This window comes from Chenopodium album, chromosome 21 (genome assembly GCF_948465745.1).
Source record: "Chenopodium album chromosome 21, dcCheAlbu1.1, whole genome shotgun sequence".
NCBI lineage: Eukaryota > Viridiplantae > Streptophyta > Magnoliopsida > Caryophyllales > Amaranthaceae > Chenopodium > Chenopodium album.
Genome location: NC_137854.1, coordinates 16,740,745 through 16,759,918, shown reverse-complemented (window position 1 = coordinate 16,759,918; position 19,174 = coordinate 16,740,745). Strand labels below are relative to the sequence as shown.

Here is a 19,174-nt window from a genome sequence, read left to right as displayed (position 1 = left end):
CAACAACATACCAACATCCCCATAGTATCTCCTCTAATAACCTTCCTAATAAAAAGCAAATGATGATGATGTGATGACTATCCTCCAAATATCCCATTGTTCTAATCCGAAATTTTCGCTATCTCTTCCAAAAATGCTTAATTACATTATATTTCACCATTTTTTTCTCTTTTCTTTCGCATTTTAATTCTTCTCTCCTCAATTTTCAATTCAATTATTGTAATTAATTTTGAGGAGAGAATAATCCCCCATATTAAAATGGACGGCATTAAAGGGCTCTTAAGAATCAAGGTTCGTCGAGGCATCAACCTTGCTATTCGCGACACTTCTAGCAGCGATCCTTATGTCGTCATTACCATGGGTTCGCAGGTCTGTAACTTTTTCATAATTTACTATGCCAATTTGATGATACGTACAAAACAAACAATCGATCAATTTAATCCTTAATCCCATAAGTGAAGTTGGATGATACGTACAACTAAATATTAACATGTTCCAAATTCAAAATCTTAATATCCTTTACTATTATTATTGTTTGTTATAATTTATTTAGCAATTAGCAATTTTTTACAAGCTTAATGTTGATGTTAAGATGTGTCTTGCCCTTATTTTTTTTGAATTTAAGATGTGCTTTTCCATTAACTTATTTTTGGGTTATACTGATTTAATTTTTCTAATAATTTATCCAACCTTTTTGCAAATTTAACACCATGTGTTCAATTTAATTTGTCAAAATTTTCAAATTTAACACCATGTGTTTGATTTAATATAGCAATGCGATGTTTCTTCCTAAAATCAAACACTAATTGACAAGTTAATTAGGTTATTTGGCTATCCAACATATTCCTCTATCGCGACTACTTAACTTGTATACAAGCTTACCCTATTAATTAGTAAAAGAAAGTTTCTATGTCTACACCCATATATATAGGGTTACAGTCTAGGATGGATGGACATTTCATCCAACTGTCGTGTCCGTGTCAGACACCGACATATATGGGACACACGACGACACGTCTCGAACCCGTATCCTACTATAATAATTATAGGTTCAACTTTTATTTAATGAGAAATTTTAAGTAGAGTAAGATAAATAAGGTACTCCCTCCGTTTTTTTTATATACATCAGTTTGATCGGCACATTTGCCGAGACGCTACTTTGACCATAAATATCTTTAATTGTGTATTAGTAAAAATTGTAACAAAATTATATTATGAAACTAGACATTATGACGAATCTAATGATATATAATATAGTAACATTTATTTATTTTTTAGAGGTGAAATAATTAAGTTAACCATGGTATGTGAATAGTGCAATTGTCAAAGTGATGCATATAAAAACAACAGAGGGAGTAATTATTAAATAATATGGGTGCCTTCATATATATAGCTCATTGAGTCATTGTTAATGTGATACTAGATGATCTAAAGAGAGGACGGAATGACAAATGTATGGTCAAATTCTTTTGTTAAAGTATATTTAATTATTTTAATATCCTGTACCCATGTCCCTTATTTTGAGATAGACATTTTTTCGTATCTGTTTCGTACCCGTATCCGTGTCAGTACCCGTTCTTGTGCAACATAGGTTACAGCACCTACTATATACGAAGTATATATGTTGTAATTTTGTAAAGCTTGTGTGTGTTTTCTAACATGTAATCTATTTGTCCAAAAAAAAAAAATGTAATCTAAAGTATGAAAATTATATACTAGTAACAATAGTAAGTATATATGAAGAGCTTCACCTAGCTAGCCAAACTCATATTTTCAATTATGAATTAAATATTTAGATGATTTGTTTGTATTCTATATATGGATTAAATACCTTTGTATCTTATGTTATCACTAGGATGCTCCAAAAAATATTCACATCAATTTCTTTTGTTTGGTTTGTGCAGAGTGTAAAGACTCGAGTGATAAAAAAGAATTGCAACCCTGAGTGGAATGATGTTCTTACACTTTCAGTGACGAATCCAAATATACCCATCAAGCTAGTAAGTTTTTTTTTGAGGGGGAGATTAAAATTCATTAATAATAAGCCATACGGCACTTACATAAGAAAACATAATTGAACAATACAAATACAATTGAACCAATTACAAGTTCGAAATAAAATAAACTACAATTGCAAGCTAGTAAGTAATTCTTCTTATGACGAACCATTCATAACTCTATTTTGTTAATGACTTAAACTAGTATGTTCTGATACTAGTTAATTGTTTTAACCATCAAATTTTTGGTGAAAACATTATTATTAGGAATAATGTTGAAAAAACTTTTGAAGAATGGACTAGTTCCCTTGTGTTTAAGTCTCTATGTCATTTGAAAATACTCACAAAAACAATTTTTTTAAGTCCTCCTAAGAAATAATTTTTGGTAAGAGTAATAAGAATTTGGGATTATATAACATCTATTTAACATTTTGTTACTATGTTAAAACATGTAACGATTTTCCAATTAGCTAGATAATTATATCTCTTGTTTTTAATTTTTTTTTTTTTTAACTTTATTTTTTATTTTTTTTAATTAAATTGTGTGCATGGTTAGTGGGTCAGTGGGTGATCGAGAATTTTGGCTATACATCAAACCATGGGAGGGTGGTGGATAGAATTGAATTAGCTCTATCTTTGAGAATGTTTGATGACTTTTCCCAATTTTAAAGGGTGATGGTTGCTAATGCACTTCATTTTGTTGCAGACTGTTTACGACCATGATACGTTCACGAAACATGATAGAATGGGTGACGCGACTATTGACATTAGACCATATATCGAGTGTATACAAATGGGATTAGGAGAACTTCCCATTGGAACTGCTGTAAAAAAGTTGCAGCCTAATGAGAATAACTGTCTCGCCGATGAAAGTAAGGTCATTTGGACAGGTAATGGTAAAATGGTTCAGGACATGATTCTTAAGCTACAACATGTAGAGAGGGGAAAATTACAGATTCAGCTTGAGTGGCTTGATCTTCCAGGTAATACAGGATTACATTCTTGAGCTATGTGTGCTACTCTAATGCGCGACAAGAATTTTGAGGAACTCCTTTGTGTCTTTTTATTCAATGTTTTGATATTGTCATTGTATAATGAAAATTCTACAGTAGTCATTTGAAAAATATGATTTGGTATTGTTGTTGTATAGAGTGTTATGATTGTATCACACTCTCAACTATGCGTTGTAAACAAGGGAACATCTCAAACTTGTATATTGCTGTAATATACTTGACATAACGAAAAAATTTGTAGAGAACATATGATTTGGATGGATAAAAGTTTTGGTTTAAGGTTATCACCACCCTCCTTTAGTTAAAATGTTGATTGAAATTTAATGAGCTTAGTTCTCAATTATGTATTATATATGTCCAATTCTCCGATGTAAACTAAGCCATATACTCTTTTACTGCTCCTTTAAAAATTGCTCATAGCATAGCATTCTTAGAGTTTTATATGAGATTTATGAGTCACAAGAGATAAAAATTACCATGGGGAAAATCGTGGGAAATTAAAAGTTATAAAAATAGAGTCCAATGGTGGGCAAATGATGAATGACCAAAAGGGTCTGATCACTTAAGCTCAATTTCAGTTCAGTTCAGTTCAGTTCAGCTCCAATCAGTTCAGTTTAGCTCCAAATTTCTTTCTCTCATAAAATATTTAGTTCAGTTTCATTCAGTTCAGCTCAGCTCCAATTAGTTCAGTTCAGCTCTAATCAGTTTAGTTCAGTTCAGTAAATGTAAATAGTCCTTAAGTATTTTATGTTCTGAATTTTCCATTATGTAGGTGACCATGCCTAGCAAGCAAAATTGAAGCAAAAATGTCAAAATAAATAATATTATGAAAGTATACATTATAACGAAACCAAAAATGTACTCCATATTATTCAATAACATTTGGTTTTTATATATTACTAGGTTAAGTCCCGTGCCATGCACGGTCATAATTAAACTTTACAACAAAAATAATAAAGAATGGTGTTAATTCAACAATATTTTAATCAAAAAAATATATGTAACAAAATAGTAGTGTCTAATTAAAGGTATTGATGGTCAAAGTTGTGTCTCGACAAATGTGCAAATCCAACTACTCTTATAACTTATAAGATTTATACAAAGTATGCTACCAAAGTAATTTTTTCTATTTATAATGAAAATAAATTTTAAGTTGGAGGAAAAAAAAATTGATACTATTATAATAATCTTGGATAATGATATATTTCAATACCTTAATTATAATCTATGTTAGTATATTTGTAACTAAAAGATTTCTAGTATGTAAAATATATGTTAAAATAATAATAAAAAAATATATTGAGTATGATTGGATTATATGTGTTGTTAAAATGGAAATAAGTATTATTATAGGATATATAATGAAAGTCATTAAAATTTGGCAAAAAAAAAGGGCGGGAAATTTTTTAATGACATCGTGACACTTTAGGTTCGCTTTTAGTATAGGTTAATTGATTAGTAAATTAATCAAATGAAAATCATCATGTGAATAATAAAAAAAGTCAAAATGTAGCACTTAATAAAACATGAAGAAAATCTTAGGTAGCTTCTCATTAAAACGGATTTTAGTAGGTAGTTTCTGACAAAAAAATCCAAAAAAATTTCAATACCCAAATACATAGCACATGCTCGTTTTTTCTCTCCCAGTCTCTTCTTTTGTGTATATGCTTTCAAATATATGTCAAAATTGTGCTTGTCATATTGCTCAGAAGAAAACAAAAAGAAAAACAAGAGCAAAGCCATAAGCTTGCAAATTATTACAATTCAAATCCGTGGATATGAAAGAGAGCAAAAAATCTGAATTATTTTTGTCAGTTTACTTCAAGATATTTGCACATTTAATGGATAGTTACTCAAATATTGTAAGGTTGTAGTTTAATTGGTCAGTATCTTATTTGATTTCTTCAAAGATATTAGTATCATAACTTAAATAAACATCTCTTCTTGAATCAAAATTCATGGCTTGTACATCTTCTCCAACTCTCATCTTAAATCGCAACGCGAGTAAACTCCAATTCCCATGGCTACCAGAGAAGAATAAACCATTGCAAACAATAATAAACCTTAACTTACCATCCTTTCCTCCTAGAGGCAATGCCATTTTCGTAAAATCTTCATCGAGTGCACCTCCTTCTCTGTCGTCGGATGTGTTGACCAATGATGAGGATATAGAAAAAATAAAGAGGCTTCAGAATGGGTCGGACATTCGAGGGGTGGCAATGGAGGGTGAGAAAGGTCGAACAGTTGACCTTACGCCGCCTGCTGTGGAGGCCATTGCGGAGAGTTTTGGAGAGTGGTTGATATCAAAGTTAAGAGATGATAGGGAGGAGGATGAAGTTGTGGATGTTGTTAATGTGTCACTAGGAAGAGATCCTCGAGTTACGGGCGCGGTGTTGAGTGTAGCTGTGTTTGCTGGTCTTGCTAGAGCTGGTTGTCTGGGTTTTGATATGGGTCTTGCTACTACACCAGCTTGTTTTATGAGCACTGTTTTGCCTGATTTCTCTTATCATGGCTCTATCATGGTAAAAATAATTATATAAATCTTCTATTTGGAATTTATTGTCACGTTAATTACCATTATATAATTTTTTACTAATTTAATTAATATTATTATACTAAAAGTTGTAAGTTGTGATATCTAGAATTTATTGTAACGTTAATTGACAACATGTATTTAATCTATAGTATTAACTATATGCAAATTTATGTACGGAAGTTGTTTTTTTAATGGACAAAAAATGTACAAATTGCTTTTTGTGGTATAGCCTTATATATCTACTTGGGTTTTTGATTTCTACAAAATTAATTAATATTTCAATAAGCTAGCTACAACAATATTCTTTATATGAAGTGCTATATTTTTTTCTATTTTTTTTATTCATTTTTTCAACTAAAAGTTAAACCGTAAACTTTGTTCTAGCTAGTTCAACATAGAGGAGCTATCATTTTCAAAGGGGTAATAAATCTTGTATGAAACAATTTCAAAATAACTTATTAACTTGAGAGTATGGATATGATAATATTGTCTATAAATTGAGGTTATACCATTTATTTTTTTCATATTGGTATAACTACTAATCTTATTTCACATTGAATCATAGATGAAAAACAAATAACAAAACAAGAAATACTAGGTTAATTTAAAGCTAAAGATTGTATCTCACAACAAATTTCCACTAGTGACATTTTAAGTATTCCCTTATCCGGTCCTCTTCTAAAAGCCTTATCAACTACTAACCTGGGATAGATTAACCTATCCTTCAATATACCATTTATATAATCTAGAATATCGAAGTGATGCATTCATAAATTTTAATTACATGTCTATATGCTATTTATGTTGCAGATGACAGCATCACATTTACCATACACAAGAAATGGTTTAAAATTTTTCACAAAAAGAGGAGGGCTTACTTCTCTAGAGGTGGAAGAGCTATGTGACAGAGCTGCCCGGAAGTATGCTAATAGGCAAGCCAAGGTTTCCTTGACTCTAAACAATCCTCCCAAAAAAGTAAATCTCATGAGTGCTTATGCTAGCCATCTCCGAGACATTATCAAGGAGAGAATTAACCATCCTACTCATTACGAGACACCCCTCCAAGGCTTTCAGGTACGTACTTTCAACCTGTTCATTTTTCGTTAGCTAGCTCTCCAACTTCCAAACATTTAATTGGTCGGAGTTCAAAATATTGTCAAGTTCACTTGGGATATTTTCCCTTGTTATCTCGGGTGGGTCCTTTCACTTTACCAAAAGTTACATATATATAAGTTAGTTTTAAAATGAGCTAAACATGATACATTGCCTTGCTATTGCAAGTGTTTGTATCGGATACATGACAATTTATTTGGTGTTTATGGATATGACAATTTATTTGGTTCGCACATTTGCATGGTATTGTTGATTATTGTAGATAATGCAAGTTTTACACATGATAGTTTAGGAATACGGACCACACAATTTATATGGTACATGGTCCTCTAGCTCATTACAAGAAAGAATTTATAATAGGCCCTTTTCACATACATGTCTATATCGTGTCCTTATCTTAATTTGAGTCAACTATTTTACTATAAGAAATTGAAGGACTAAGGACTTGTTTTCTTCACATGATATAAGGATGTAGAACACAGTCCCATGCCATTATTCAATTTTATTTTCATTACTCCATGGTTGTATAGAAGTACAATAATCCAATTTTAAACGAGTATCAATTGACTAAAGCCTTAATTAATTCCTTTACTGAGGTTGGTTACATAAGCCAAAAGTGATTATTTTGTATAGTCATCTACAAAAATTAAACCAAAAGTGAACGAGTATATATATACATTACAGTGTATTTCATAAAAAAATGTGCATTAAGAGAATGAATATTCCAAATCATGAAATCAATAACACATGAAAACACTTGAATATATTGCAGATCATTGTAAATGCTGGAAATGGTTCAGGAGGATTTTTCACATATGATGTGCTAGACAAACTTGGAGCAGACACATTTGGATCACTACATCTCAACCCTGATGGAATGTTCCCTAACCACATTCCTAACCCCGAGGACAAAACAGCCATGGCCTTCACAAGAGCAGCAGTCTTAGACAACTCGGCTGACATCGGAATTGTCTTTGACACTGATGTTGATCGTAGTGGTTTGGTTGACAACAAAGGAAACCCGATTAATGGTGACAAGTTGATAGCACTTATGTCTGCTATTGTACTTAAAGAGCATCCTGAAACAACCATTGTGACTGATGCTCGGACTAGCATTGGGCTGTCGAGGTTCATCACTAATCGTGGAGGAAAGCATTATTTATATAGAGTCGGGTATAGGAATGTTATTGATAAGGGTGTTCAGTTGAATAAAGACGGCATTGAGACTCATCTTATGATGGAGACCTCCGGCCATGGTGCTCTTAAGGAGAACTTCTTTCTCGACGATGGTAACTGACTGTTGTATTGCTTAATATAATAACTTGAGCATTATTTGTTAGTGACAGAGTATAAAACATATTCCTGGGCTTCAACCTGGCTATCAGCTTAAGCTTTTGGTTGAGTTGGTCCATTAACAGTTAGTTATTGTTCTGCATGACAACTAACATTATTTGTATATTAGGCGCTTATATGGTTGTAAAGATCATTATTGAGATGGTTCGTATGAGGCTTTCGGGATCAAGTGAAGGAATAGGAAGCCTCATCGAAGACCTTGAAGATCCTGTAGATTCTGTGGAGCTAAGAATGGATGTTCTTTCAGAGCCAAGATATGCCAAGGCAAAGGCAGTTGAAGTCATTGAAACTTTTCGAGAATATGTGGAGGTATGAATTGAAGTAACAAAATAAAAAGCATTCTTTTCCACAAGAACTTGTTAGTGATGATTTTAACCAATACTAATTGATGTCCAATATATATGAACATGGAATCAGGATGATAAAATAGAGGGTTGGGTGCTTGATTCGTGTGGAGATTGTTGGGTCGGCGAAGGTTGCCTTGTAGACTTGAACGAAAATCCAACAGCTATTGATGCTCATATGTACAGGTATTACTTTTTACTCTCGTTGTCGAATTTATGGCATAATGTATAGTAAATTTTACAAAAAACCACCTTTTATAAACAACTAGATGAAGCCTGTGCGATGCACTTTTTTTTTTTTTTTTTTTTTTTTTGAAAATATTTTTTTTTTTTTTTAAATTTATGTGCTAAAATTTGTTATATATATATATATATTTTTTTTTTGACAAGAAAATTTGTTATATATTTAGATAAAATTCATACTATCAAAAGATAATATTTTATATATAATTAATTTAAACTTAAAAATCTCATTCGTCAATTTTGCTTACGTGGTATTTGAATTATTTAATTATAAAAGAAATTAATAATCTCTTATTTAATTGGCTAAAACTAAAATTTATAATCTTACATGGCGCGCTAAGAAAATTAGATCCTACATGGCTCTTTAAAACTCGGGAAAAAACTCCGTCCCCTTTAAATATATATATTAGATTGTTTGCATAAAACCACCTTATAAATTTTTTTTTGCAATGACACACCTTAATCGATTTTTTTTTGCAAATCAATACCTTTATACCAGAAAATGAGGTTTGACCTCATTTTTAGGCGTTGACTACCCCAATCCACCCACAAAACCACCTATCTCCCTAGCCCCACCCACGAAACCACCTCCCTCCCCAACCCCACCTACAAAACCACCCTTTCATGGCGTTGACCATCCTAAACACACCTCTTTAACGGCGCTGACCACCCTAAACACACCCCTTTAACAACGTTGACCACCCTAAACCCTCTCTATAGCCCTAGCCACCCTTCTCCACTCCATTGTTAGCGCCGACACCCCTAGTCGCATGCACTCCCCCAAGCCTTAATTAACACTCGCACCACCCTAAATCCAGAGTTTGCGGGGTGGTGGAAAGAAGGGAGTTCGATTTCATTGGTGGGGATGAGGAGAGGCGGTTTCTTGGGTGAAGCAAAGGAGGTGGTGATTTCGTGAATTAGGCTGGGGAGAGGTGATTTCGTGGGTGGATTGGGGTAGTCAATGCCGGAAAATGGGGTCAAAGCTCATTTTCCGACATAAAGGTATTGATTTGCAAAAAAATTGGAATATGGTGTGTAATTGCCAAAAAAAAAGGTGGTTTTGTGCAAAAAATTGCTTATAAAAGGTGGTTTTTTTTTGCAAAAATTCCTAATTAATGTATATAAAGAGTACAAGTACCTTAATTATATTTGAAGTACAACATTTCTACTTTAAAGAACTTTTATAAAACAAATAAATGACTAATAAATATATATTACAGGGTGAAGGTTTTGGATAAGGAGGAAAATGAACAGGGTTGGGTGCACTTGAGGCAGAGTGTTCATAATCCAAACATTGCAGTGAACATGCAATCGACTATTCCTGGAGGTTGCCGATCCATGACCAAGATCTTTATGGATAAGTATGAAACCTTACTTGACAAACATTTTCACTTCTCTTTGCCTCATTATAAACTATTTAGTAATATAGTTTATTTTTTTCTTTCAGGTTTCTTGTTGACAGCGGATTAAGTAAAATTGTTGATTTATCTCAGATTGACTCTTATATAAGGAGATAAAACCTTATTCAAAAGAAACAATAGTTAGAAGCTTAGAACATAGATGAGATTAAATGGTTATGGTGAATTGGTGTATATAGCATTCACCCAATGTATTTGTACATATGAACCTAATTAAGATGTAGTATTGCCACAAGAATAACATAAATGTTATTTACCTTTAAAAAAGTTTGAATTAACTCTTATAAATAGTGTTTGGATAATTATAGTCTCTAAAATGTTGATTCACTTATTTTGCCCTTATTAATGTTAATTGACTCATTTTTTAACTCGTAAGAGAAGTATGCTTACATTATATCCCTACAAATATTTGTTTTTATAAATTTCCTCATTAATCCTACCAAAACTAAAGTTATACATAAGACTAAATCAAAAGAGCTTACTTGACATGACTAGCTATATATACCGCACTGCGCACATTAGCTACCTTAGTTTTAAATAGTATAGAATTATAGATTTATAAGGGGTTTAAAAAAACAATTTCTAGGAAACCGTTGTTTGTAAAAACCCTAATCTCAGTTTTCAAAACACTTGTGCTCTTTCTCTCTTCTCCTCCTCTCTCTGACAGACTATTAAGAGAAATAATGGGTGATGACTCTGATGAGTATGTGCAAAAGTGTTCGTCAAAGAAGAAGGTTTTATTAAGGAAATTGATTTTGGCACACCCTAAATTGATTTTGGCACACCCCTATATGAGAGCACAATTTTCTATACTTTTCTCACATAGGGGTGTGCCAAAATCAATTTAGGGTGTGCCAAAATCATTTCCCTTTTATTACGGGCGGTGCACAATGCGAAGAAAACCAAATCAGTCTTAATTTGTGTTTGCTCCTATAGTGAATTCCAGATATCGGATGTAGATACTGGTGAATTGTCAAAAACTCCTTTCACACTCTTAGGGGATGCTGGAATCGGTACAATTTTATCAACAGGTTCAGTAATTTACACCCTCGGCAAGCCCCGAACCGAAAGTCTAGACCCAGATTACTCGTATTATTTTTCCCATTGTAAAGGAATAAACGATATAGTTCAATTCCATGAGGGCATGTCTTATTTCGATTTATCCAACCCTCAGATGGGTTGGAAGAAAGGCCCTCTTTTCATGGAGGATAATAATTTCCCAAATTGCGCCGCGTTAAGCGGCAAGCTATATGTCTTTAGATGTGCAAAATGGGTTTGCTTCGGCGAGGTTTTTGATCCCATGACTAAAACATGGGATCCCTTGCCAATGCCGGTTCCTTTTACTGGGAGGAATTTTAAAGTTTTTTCTCCTCTTGTGTCTGATCCTTTGCACGATCGTATCCTCGTTCACGTGGACCTTTTCGTCCCCTTTGTTCCTTCAATATACGCCTACTACCATGCTGATGATGGTACCTGGGAATGCCTCGTTGAGAATTTCGACGGAGTTTGGGTCGGTCAAATTGCTTTTGTTGATGGAGTTATATACTTTTAGGGGGCTGCCCAGTTGATCTTTATAATTGACAAACTTTGTCAATCAAATGGTCCACATCAGCAGTTTAGGTGACTAGAATATGATTCAGCAAAATGAAATGTACACGTGGGACACCTCATGTAAACGGTTGTTGCTATATTCAGTTAGTGCATGAGTTAGTCAGGTAACCATGGTTGAGGGTAGATATTATTGAACTGTATTAATATTGGTAGTTGGTAAATAACTTCAGTCAAATTTCAGTGTTTGACTGATATTTCTGTCCTTCCGAAACATCATTCTCTTGCAAATATGTAGAAAAATTCTGGCTGCTCTCAAAACGAAGTGTCTGATCCAGAAAATTATCACCAATTTGGATCTGTTCACGCGTTCATGTATTACGTAAAGATACAAAATACCAGATCTAATGTAATAGGGAATGCTCTGTATGTTTGAAAGGTTAGTGTGGACATTTAAATGCTCCGTAATGAGTTTGCAAATCTATGTACAGTACTTTGCATACATAATCTTAAGATTCACCGCTATTTCATAGGCTCTATGTAGAAAATGTTTTTATTATATTGATGCGTGTTGTTGGATGATTTAAAAAGTGTTAATTTTGGTAGTAATCGGAAGTTACTGATGTCTCTTTTGTTCAAATTATTTTTTTTCTTTAAATTAATACATGTATTAATAGTTGTGTTGTAGAGGGTGTGAGATTCTTTCCATTTCCAGTCTAGCTCCCAAGTATTTCAATTTTTAAGCTATAACACATGTGACACTAACAACTCAATGAATCCCTTTGAAAATGGTTGTGACTGGGTGATCAAACGTGGTAGACAATGAAACTAATGTATTGTGTTACGATTGGTATTTCATGCAGGTTATTATTATTGTCTTAGAATCGGATTGTCATATAATATGGGTGATAGTGTGGGTGATGGTATGAGTGATAGTGTGGGTGATGATGTGTGCGATAGTGTAAAATCTGAATGTGAAATAATTGAAGGTCATGACATTGGGAGTGAAGTTGGGTGTGGGGAGCAGAATGGAGAAATGTTTTTATCTCCAAATACCACGAATGGCACAGGAGGAACTGTTGTTGGTAGTAATAATGTCAGTGTAGTCAACCATGTTGAACCTCCAAAAATTGGAATGATTTTTAAGAGTTGGCAAGATGTCGAGGCTTATTACAAATCATATGCTGAACAACAGGGTTTTGGAGTTACTAGGGCTCAAGGTGTGTATTCAAAAGGGGAGGTGAGAGACCTTACTGCAACAACATGGAGGTGTGAATGTTGGGGTAGACCAGACATGATAGCGATGAGGGAAGCAAAGAAGAGGGCAAAGGCAATGGATGTATCAGGTTCAGGAGGCGTAGTTGGTGGTGTCGTGTGTGTGGATGAGTTGAGCCAACGTAAGCGGAAGTCCAAAAAATGTGAGTGTCAGGCAAAGGTCTATGCTAGTATTAACCGTGGTGGGGAATGGGAGATCAAGAAAGTTGAGTTGGAACATACGCACGATGCTACCCCACGTAAGGCAAGTTTAGTGAAAGAGTATAGAATGAAGGGATTAACATCTAGGGCTAGGAAGAGGTTGTTAGACTTTTTCGAAGAAGGTGTGCCTGTTTCACAAATTCACGGGTGTTTTTCTGCTGAACTTGATGGCTTTAACAACCTCCGTTTTACCGTGAAAGACTTGGCTCATGAGGTGTACAAGGCTAGAAGATTGAAAATGTTAGGGGGTGATTCAAGAACATTGATGACATATTTTAAGAAAATGCAACAAGGGAACAAGAATTTCTTTCATTCTATACGTCTAGACCCGGAGGATATGTTGAAAGATGTTATTTGGGTTGATGGGCGATGTCGGGCAGCATACGAAGAATTTGGTGATGTTGTATGTTTTGATGCCACTAACCTAACGAATGCGTATGAATTACCATTTGTTAATTTTGTGGGTGTAAACCATCATGGCCAAACCAAATTGTTGGGTTGTGCATTGGTTTCTCATGAGGACTGTGATACCTTCAGATGGATATTCCAGGAGTGGTTGTTATGCATGAATAACAAAGCCCCAGCAGCAATTCTTACTCATCAGGCAGCGGCCATGAGGAAGCCCTTAGAGGAGGTGATGCCCGCGATGCGTCATCGATGGTGCATCTGGCACATTATGAGGAAAATTCCTGAAAAATTAGGCAAATGCAAAGGGTTAGTAATACTTTTTTTAGGGCCTATGGTTTACTATACAGTAATGAATATGTAATTTACAACTAATATAAATCACAACATGTCACTATTTGCAGGTACAAAGATTTCAAACCTGTGTTGAAAGCAATTGTGTATGAACGTTTGACTGTTGATGAGTTTGAGAATGATTGGACAAAGTTAATAAGAGACTACAACCTAGAAAACAATGATTGGTTGTCAAGCCTTTATACCGAAAGGCATATGTGGGTTCTGGCGTATTTGAGAGACTAAATCTGGGCGGGTATGAAGACAACGCAACGGGTGGAAAGTATAAATAGTTTTTTTTTATGGTTTTGTGAATCGTACCACTAAGCGCTTTGAATTTCCAATTAAATATGCTAAGGCCATGGAGAAGCGTGTGCATGACGAGACAGTGGCAGATGCAAATTGTGTTAAGTATGTGAGGAGACTAGTGACTGGTTTTAAGGTTGAGAAATTTTTTCAAAGTCTGTACACAGACACCAAGTTTCAGGAGGTGCAGACTGAATGTACTAGAATGATGTATTGCTACTGCAGAGAAAGCAAAATGTTAGCTGAAAATATAATAGAGTTTGATGTAGAAGACCATGTGTGGATTGTTCCAGAAGGTAGGAGTGAGGAAGTAATAACCGATCGTCGAAGGTATTTCACAGCCACATTCAACAAAGACACGTTAGAGGTTGAATGTCAATGTCCGAAATTCGTTACACATGGTATAATGTGCAAACACATGATGCAAATACTTGATAAGAATCATGTTGTTGACATTCCTGAACGATATGTTCTAAGGAGATGGCGAAAGGATATACTCAGGAAACACACACGGGTAGCGGTGTCATATCACGACCCAAACAAATATGCGGCTGTACAAAGGTACAATAAGCTGATGTCTGAGTTTGAAGAGTTATGCGACCAAGCCGCTATGGTGAATGAAGATGTTGTTTCCTTGGTTAGCAATGCACTAATGAACATTAGGAATGAAGTTCTACAGTGTAGGAATAAAAAGGTAGCAGAGAGTTTGAACTTATCTTTTCCTGATGAGGCTACTGATCCGAATTTGCAACCACACACAAGCAGGAATACCGTGTCGACTACTAATGGGCCTCTTCATCGAGAAGACGAAGGAGTCAATTGAAATTGTTTTGGACACTGACTGCCCAGAATTAGTCCCACTGTGTGGTAGCACTCTAGTGAAGGATCCAATTGTTACTAAAAAACGTCAGGGAAGACCTGCTGGATCTCGAAATAAGACATTGGCAGAGATGGGTTTCAAGAAACTCGGTAAGAAAAAGCAGACCACCACTGAGGATTCAACTAAAATAGCTGTTCCGGTCAAAGCGAAACCAAAGGTCAAAGGTAAAACTCCAGCACAAAAGCCACCAAGACAGTTTACCAAAGGAATCTGTGGTGCAAACAATAACAAAGTAGTACACCGGAGAGGCAGTGGTACAGCCACACGATCAGCAACATGGAAATCTTCGGCAAATTCAAACAAGGTACCTCTAACACATGTTTTTTATTATCATTGTAGACTTCAACATTGTGTATCAAATACCCGCTGATGACATTTCTGTTGATGTAGGCACAAAAGGTTAAAATGCTAGAAGATTTGGTCCCACTAATGTCATTGACAAATAAGGTACGTTTGGATACGAATATCTCGTTACAATACTCTTTTGATGGCTAAGTTAAGTTTGTAAATTAATTGCATGACCGTTCTTAGGAAAAACGAAAAGCTGCATCTGATATTCCAAACAATCGTCCTACCAAGATTTCGTGTCGAGAGAGAAAGAAGCGGGCCTGAAAAGTTTGACTGCTCTACGCATAATACCCTATGGCGGGATGCAAGGACTTTGGATATGGAGCTTGTTTACTAAATGGTGTTTGTGTTAACTATGTGTTTTGCCTTCAGAACATTTCAAGTTAGTTTCATTGTATGTTCTTAAGACTTGTGATGCATGTCTACAATTCATTTGGATTATTATTTCGTACTTTTAAATTTAAGTATGTGTCGGAACTGTTTGCACTTGTAATTATTTAACTACAAAAATGGTCGGACTGATAAGCAAACCTATGCTAATAAGCATGAATTGATTGGAAATAACTTTAAGGGAATCTCAAATCTTTCAGAGGTTCAGCTTGCTTCAACCATAGTACACATTACACAAGTTCAGTTCCTCATTATTGTTGATGTTAGGTACTTTTTGATTTCAATCTTAATGTTTCATTATTTAACATTGATAACAATTATCTTATTCTAAGTTTTCATTTTCATTCAGTGGTTGATTATAGTCAAAATTGACGAACATAAAAACAAATTTGGGTCTTGGTTCAAGTGCATATTTTAATTGAATTTAGGAAAATACTATGGTTTATATCTTACTCATATTATGTGTCAAAATAAAAACCATAAAAATAATGTTAAAAAACAAATAATAGATTATGTCCGATCATTATTTAAACAAGATGTAAATAAAAATCTCAGATAAGACGTATCTGATTTAGTCCAATGTGGTAATTAATGTTATCTGATCTTGTAATTTTTTTCCTTTTTTAATTCTTTTTTATGAACGCAACTTAGTTGTTTATTTGTAATATATATTTATATTTATATATTATATGAGGGTAATCTTATTCACCTTTGTATATATAGGATAGGATACATTTTATACTATATATATAATCATATTATAAAACATAGTATAAATTCTTTCTTAGAATGACATTGATGCACAAATTATACAATAAATAATAAATATCTACTGCACAATTATTTGGGGGTAATTGCAACTTTTTTTTTATCCTTCAAACGAGGCTGTAGTCCCCCTTATATGGAGAAATTTTTAATCCACATCGATTATTGGGCCCGGCCTTTTCGATCTACTTTTTGCACACATGAATCTATGGGCCTAGTTCACCATCTTATGCCATGTTGGTATACGAAGTGAATTCTGCTGTGTAATATGTGTTTTTGGGCCTAGTACAACGTTCAATTATATCATTTCAAGTTCCGATATTACATCTTATTGCAATTTCAAATACATTGTAATTCTGCAAGTACCAATCTTTAATTATTCACTAACTGTAAAAGAAATGGTCATCTACCTACCATGCATATCACTGTGGAAACTAAGCATTTCACAATGAACATAATTTTACTTGCAATACAAACTTGAGAGCACATAATTGATAAAAAAACTTGAAAACACACAACACCAACTGCAAATCAATCTAGTCCTAAAACAATTGTAACAATAATAAAACATCAAGAACATAAAACAAACAACTTATTACTTTTAAATACTAGGAGATTTGTCATATGATTTACTAGCATTATTACCACCTTTCTTAGACCTTTTGTGGGCCTCTTTGGACTCCTCAGATGAGTCTAACTTATCCCCCTTGTCAATAATAATTGGTGCAACAGTTGGAACACCACGTCGCATGTAAATTGGCAATGTGATCTTTATCTTTTTCCTACGTTGACCCTGCTCCGCAGGGTATTCCCAGAAATTTTCTCTTACATTTACACAATCAATATCTCTTACTTTTCTCTTCCTCGGTGTTTTAGTGTTACAATCAGACCCTTCAAAACTACTACTCGAGTCACTACTCAATGCTTTGGGCTTTTTCCACTTAATAACTCTCTTGGGTGTCCATCTATGGTAGTTCACCAAATTAATAGCAGAACTGTAGTACATGTAGGACCTTTTAAGCCTAATGAGCTTAGATGTAAACATATCTTTATGATAATCTTCGATCAACACGTTTTCTTGGCTCTTGGCTATCGAACCTATCCTTTTACCAAGAAGAATATGCAATTCACCAACTGTAACTCTACACTCATCACTTTTGTGACCAACTCTTCCACATTTTGTACAATATATGAAAACATTTTCATATCGAAGATAAACCCATACAAATTCCCCTTCAACTGCCTCAAAATTAAAACCAGGAATTAGAGACAAATTTAACGGAACACGAATCTTTACCCTAAGATACTCCTTGGTTCCTGGGCTTACAGTTTCCTCATCAAAGTAAATCACTTTCCCTTACTCATTTAAGATGGGCTTCACGAACTCCGTTGATGATGCATTAAGTGGTAACCCTTCCACCCGGATCCATAAACATGCGTACTCAAAGGTGAATGACTGGACCGACGCCTGGGGATACCATAGCGCCATCACATACAATGCCTTGTCTAGTGATGCAGTCTCTAGATCCACAAGATGATCACGATCTCCAATGTCGGAGAAGTGCATCATAAACACAGAACCAACTTTCTCCACAACTACTGAGCCATTCTTTCTCCACCTTGAATTGATCCATTCTCGAACCCTTCTTTGAGAAAAACTTCTATTGTCGATAACTTTACCAACCACCACCATTAGAAATACCCGGTCACCAAGCCTTGGCGGTTGACCCTTAACCACACTTGATTAGTGTTTGAAGAAGTGGGGATCAAATTCATTTTCCACTTGATTTGTGAGTAGAACAATGCCTTTTTTTTTAAAATATAGATCTATGGTTACACTATATTTTATAGAAGAGGGAAATAGATCCTTTGCTAGTTGGCTGAATTTTGTCTACCAACATTGAAGTATATTTATAACCGAGGCACGGCTATGTTTTGCTAAAGTTGTAGCAAATAACCTACATACATTTTCATATGATAATCAGACTTGTGGGACCATAACAACACTATACAAGGATATTATAATCAAAAAAGAAATTAAAATCACTCCCTAACCCAAAACCTAACATATTATGTATTTTACAAGCAATGGACTGGAGATTTGTATTTATATCTCATTATACAGTAATTATCAAATATATCTGTTGTACTAATATTATTTATTTCACAATGTTTTGTTCAAATTTTGTTTTAATGATTAAACACCTAATTTTTATTAACTAAAATCTTCAATAGTATAAAAGTAACATTTACGCCTATTGAATATTTTCTCCATAACCTCGTAACCAAATAATTCATTTTTAATAAGTTATTTCTATATACTTATTACATTTATTCATAGACACAGTTTGAGGGTCATATTAATCCCTCAAGTACAATGTTGAGGTTATGAGATATACAACCTCCAACTCCATAAGTACGACTTGTTTCACTATTAACAAGCTAGTATGTAAGTGTCAAACCGAAATACTCAATTCTTTGAGTGAAATTCATTATTTAAATTTGCAACCCGAGGGTGTTTAAGCCATTGTTACAATATCAGTGGTCCTAATTCAGGACCTTTATACGAACTAGAACATGGTCATGTGGACTCGAACCCTACTCATAGCATTCATTTTTTTTTTTATAATTTTCCCTTCATATTGTTAGTACAACACTAATAATAAAACAACCATCAGCATTCTTTCCAATTTTAAGCCTGTTCCA

At 34.2% G+C, this 19,174-nt stretch overlaps 3 protein-coding genes across 3 annotated transcripts; all 3 read left to right on the top strand.

The window, feature by feature from the left end:
* Window positions 1-258: 258 nt before the first annotated feature.
* Window positions 259-3,076, top strand: LOC145602870 (protein C2-DOMAIN ABA-RELATED 7-like). Its single transcript, XM_081659024.1, has 3 exons — window positions 259-369; window positions 1,905-2,000; window positions 2,704-3,076. Exons 1-3 carry the CDS (start codon window positions 259-261, stop codon window positions 3,001-3,003), a joined length of 507 nt encoding a protein of 168 aa, XP_081515150.1. The 3' UTR covers window positions 3,004-3,076.
* A 1,619-nt stretch (window positions 3,077-4,695) lies between these two features.
* Window positions 4,696-10,291, top strand: LOC145602807 (uncharacterized). The gene is made up of 7 exons (XM_081658960.1): window positions 4,696-5,532; window positions 6,357-6,620; window positions 7,432-7,948; window positions 8,122-8,321; window positions 8,430-8,542; window positions 9,820-9,960; window positions 10,047-10,291. Exons 1-7 carry the CDS (start codon window positions 4,969-4,971, stop codon window positions 10,114-10,116), a joined length of 1,869 nt encoding a protein of 622 aa, XP_081515086.1. The 5' UTR covers window positions 4,696-4,968; the 3' UTR covers window positions 10,117-10,291.
* A 3,849-nt stretch (window positions 10,292-14,140) lies between these two features.
* On the top strand, window positions 14,141-14,908 carry LOC145600509 (protein FAR1-RELATED SEQUENCE 1-like). Its single transcript, XM_081656394.1, has one exon. The coding sequence runs from the start codon at window positions 14,141-14,143 to the stop codon at window positions 14,906-14,908; it is 768 nt and encodes a 255-aa protein (XP_081512520.1).
* The last annotated feature ends 4,266 nt before the right edge of the window (window positions 14,909-19,174 follow it).

Excerpts from the sequence above, each read along its gene's own strand:
- LOC145602870 (XM_081659024.1), top strand. The coding sequence starts at position 259 with ATGGACGGCATTAAAGGGCTCTTAAGAATCAAGGTTCGTCGAGGCATC. Across the intron at positions 370-1,904 it reads TCATTACCATGGGTTCGCAG|AGTGTAAAGACTCGAGTGAT; the intron begins GTCTGTAACTTT and ends TGGTTTGTGCAG. Across the intron at positions 2,001-2,703 it reads CAAATATACCCATCAAGCTA|ACTGTTTACGACCATGATAC; the intron begins GTAAGTTTTTTT and ends ATTTTGTTGCAG.
- LOC145602807 (XM_081658960.1), top strand. The coding sequence starts at position 4,969 with ATGGCTTGTACATCTTCTCCAACTCTCATCTTAAATCGCAACGCGAGT. Across the intron at positions 5,533-6,356 it reads CTTATCATGGCTCTATCATG|ATGACAGCATCACATTTACC; the intron begins GTAAAAATAATT and ends TTTATGTTGCAG. Across the intron at positions 8,543-9,819 it reads ATTGATGCTCATATGTACAG|GGTGAAGGTTTTGGATAAGG; the intron begins GTATTACTTTTT and ends TATATATTACAG.
- LOC145600509 (XM_081656394.1), top strand. The coding sequence starts at position 14,141 with ATGGAGAAGCGTGTGCATGACGAGACAGTGGCAGATGCAAATTGTGTT.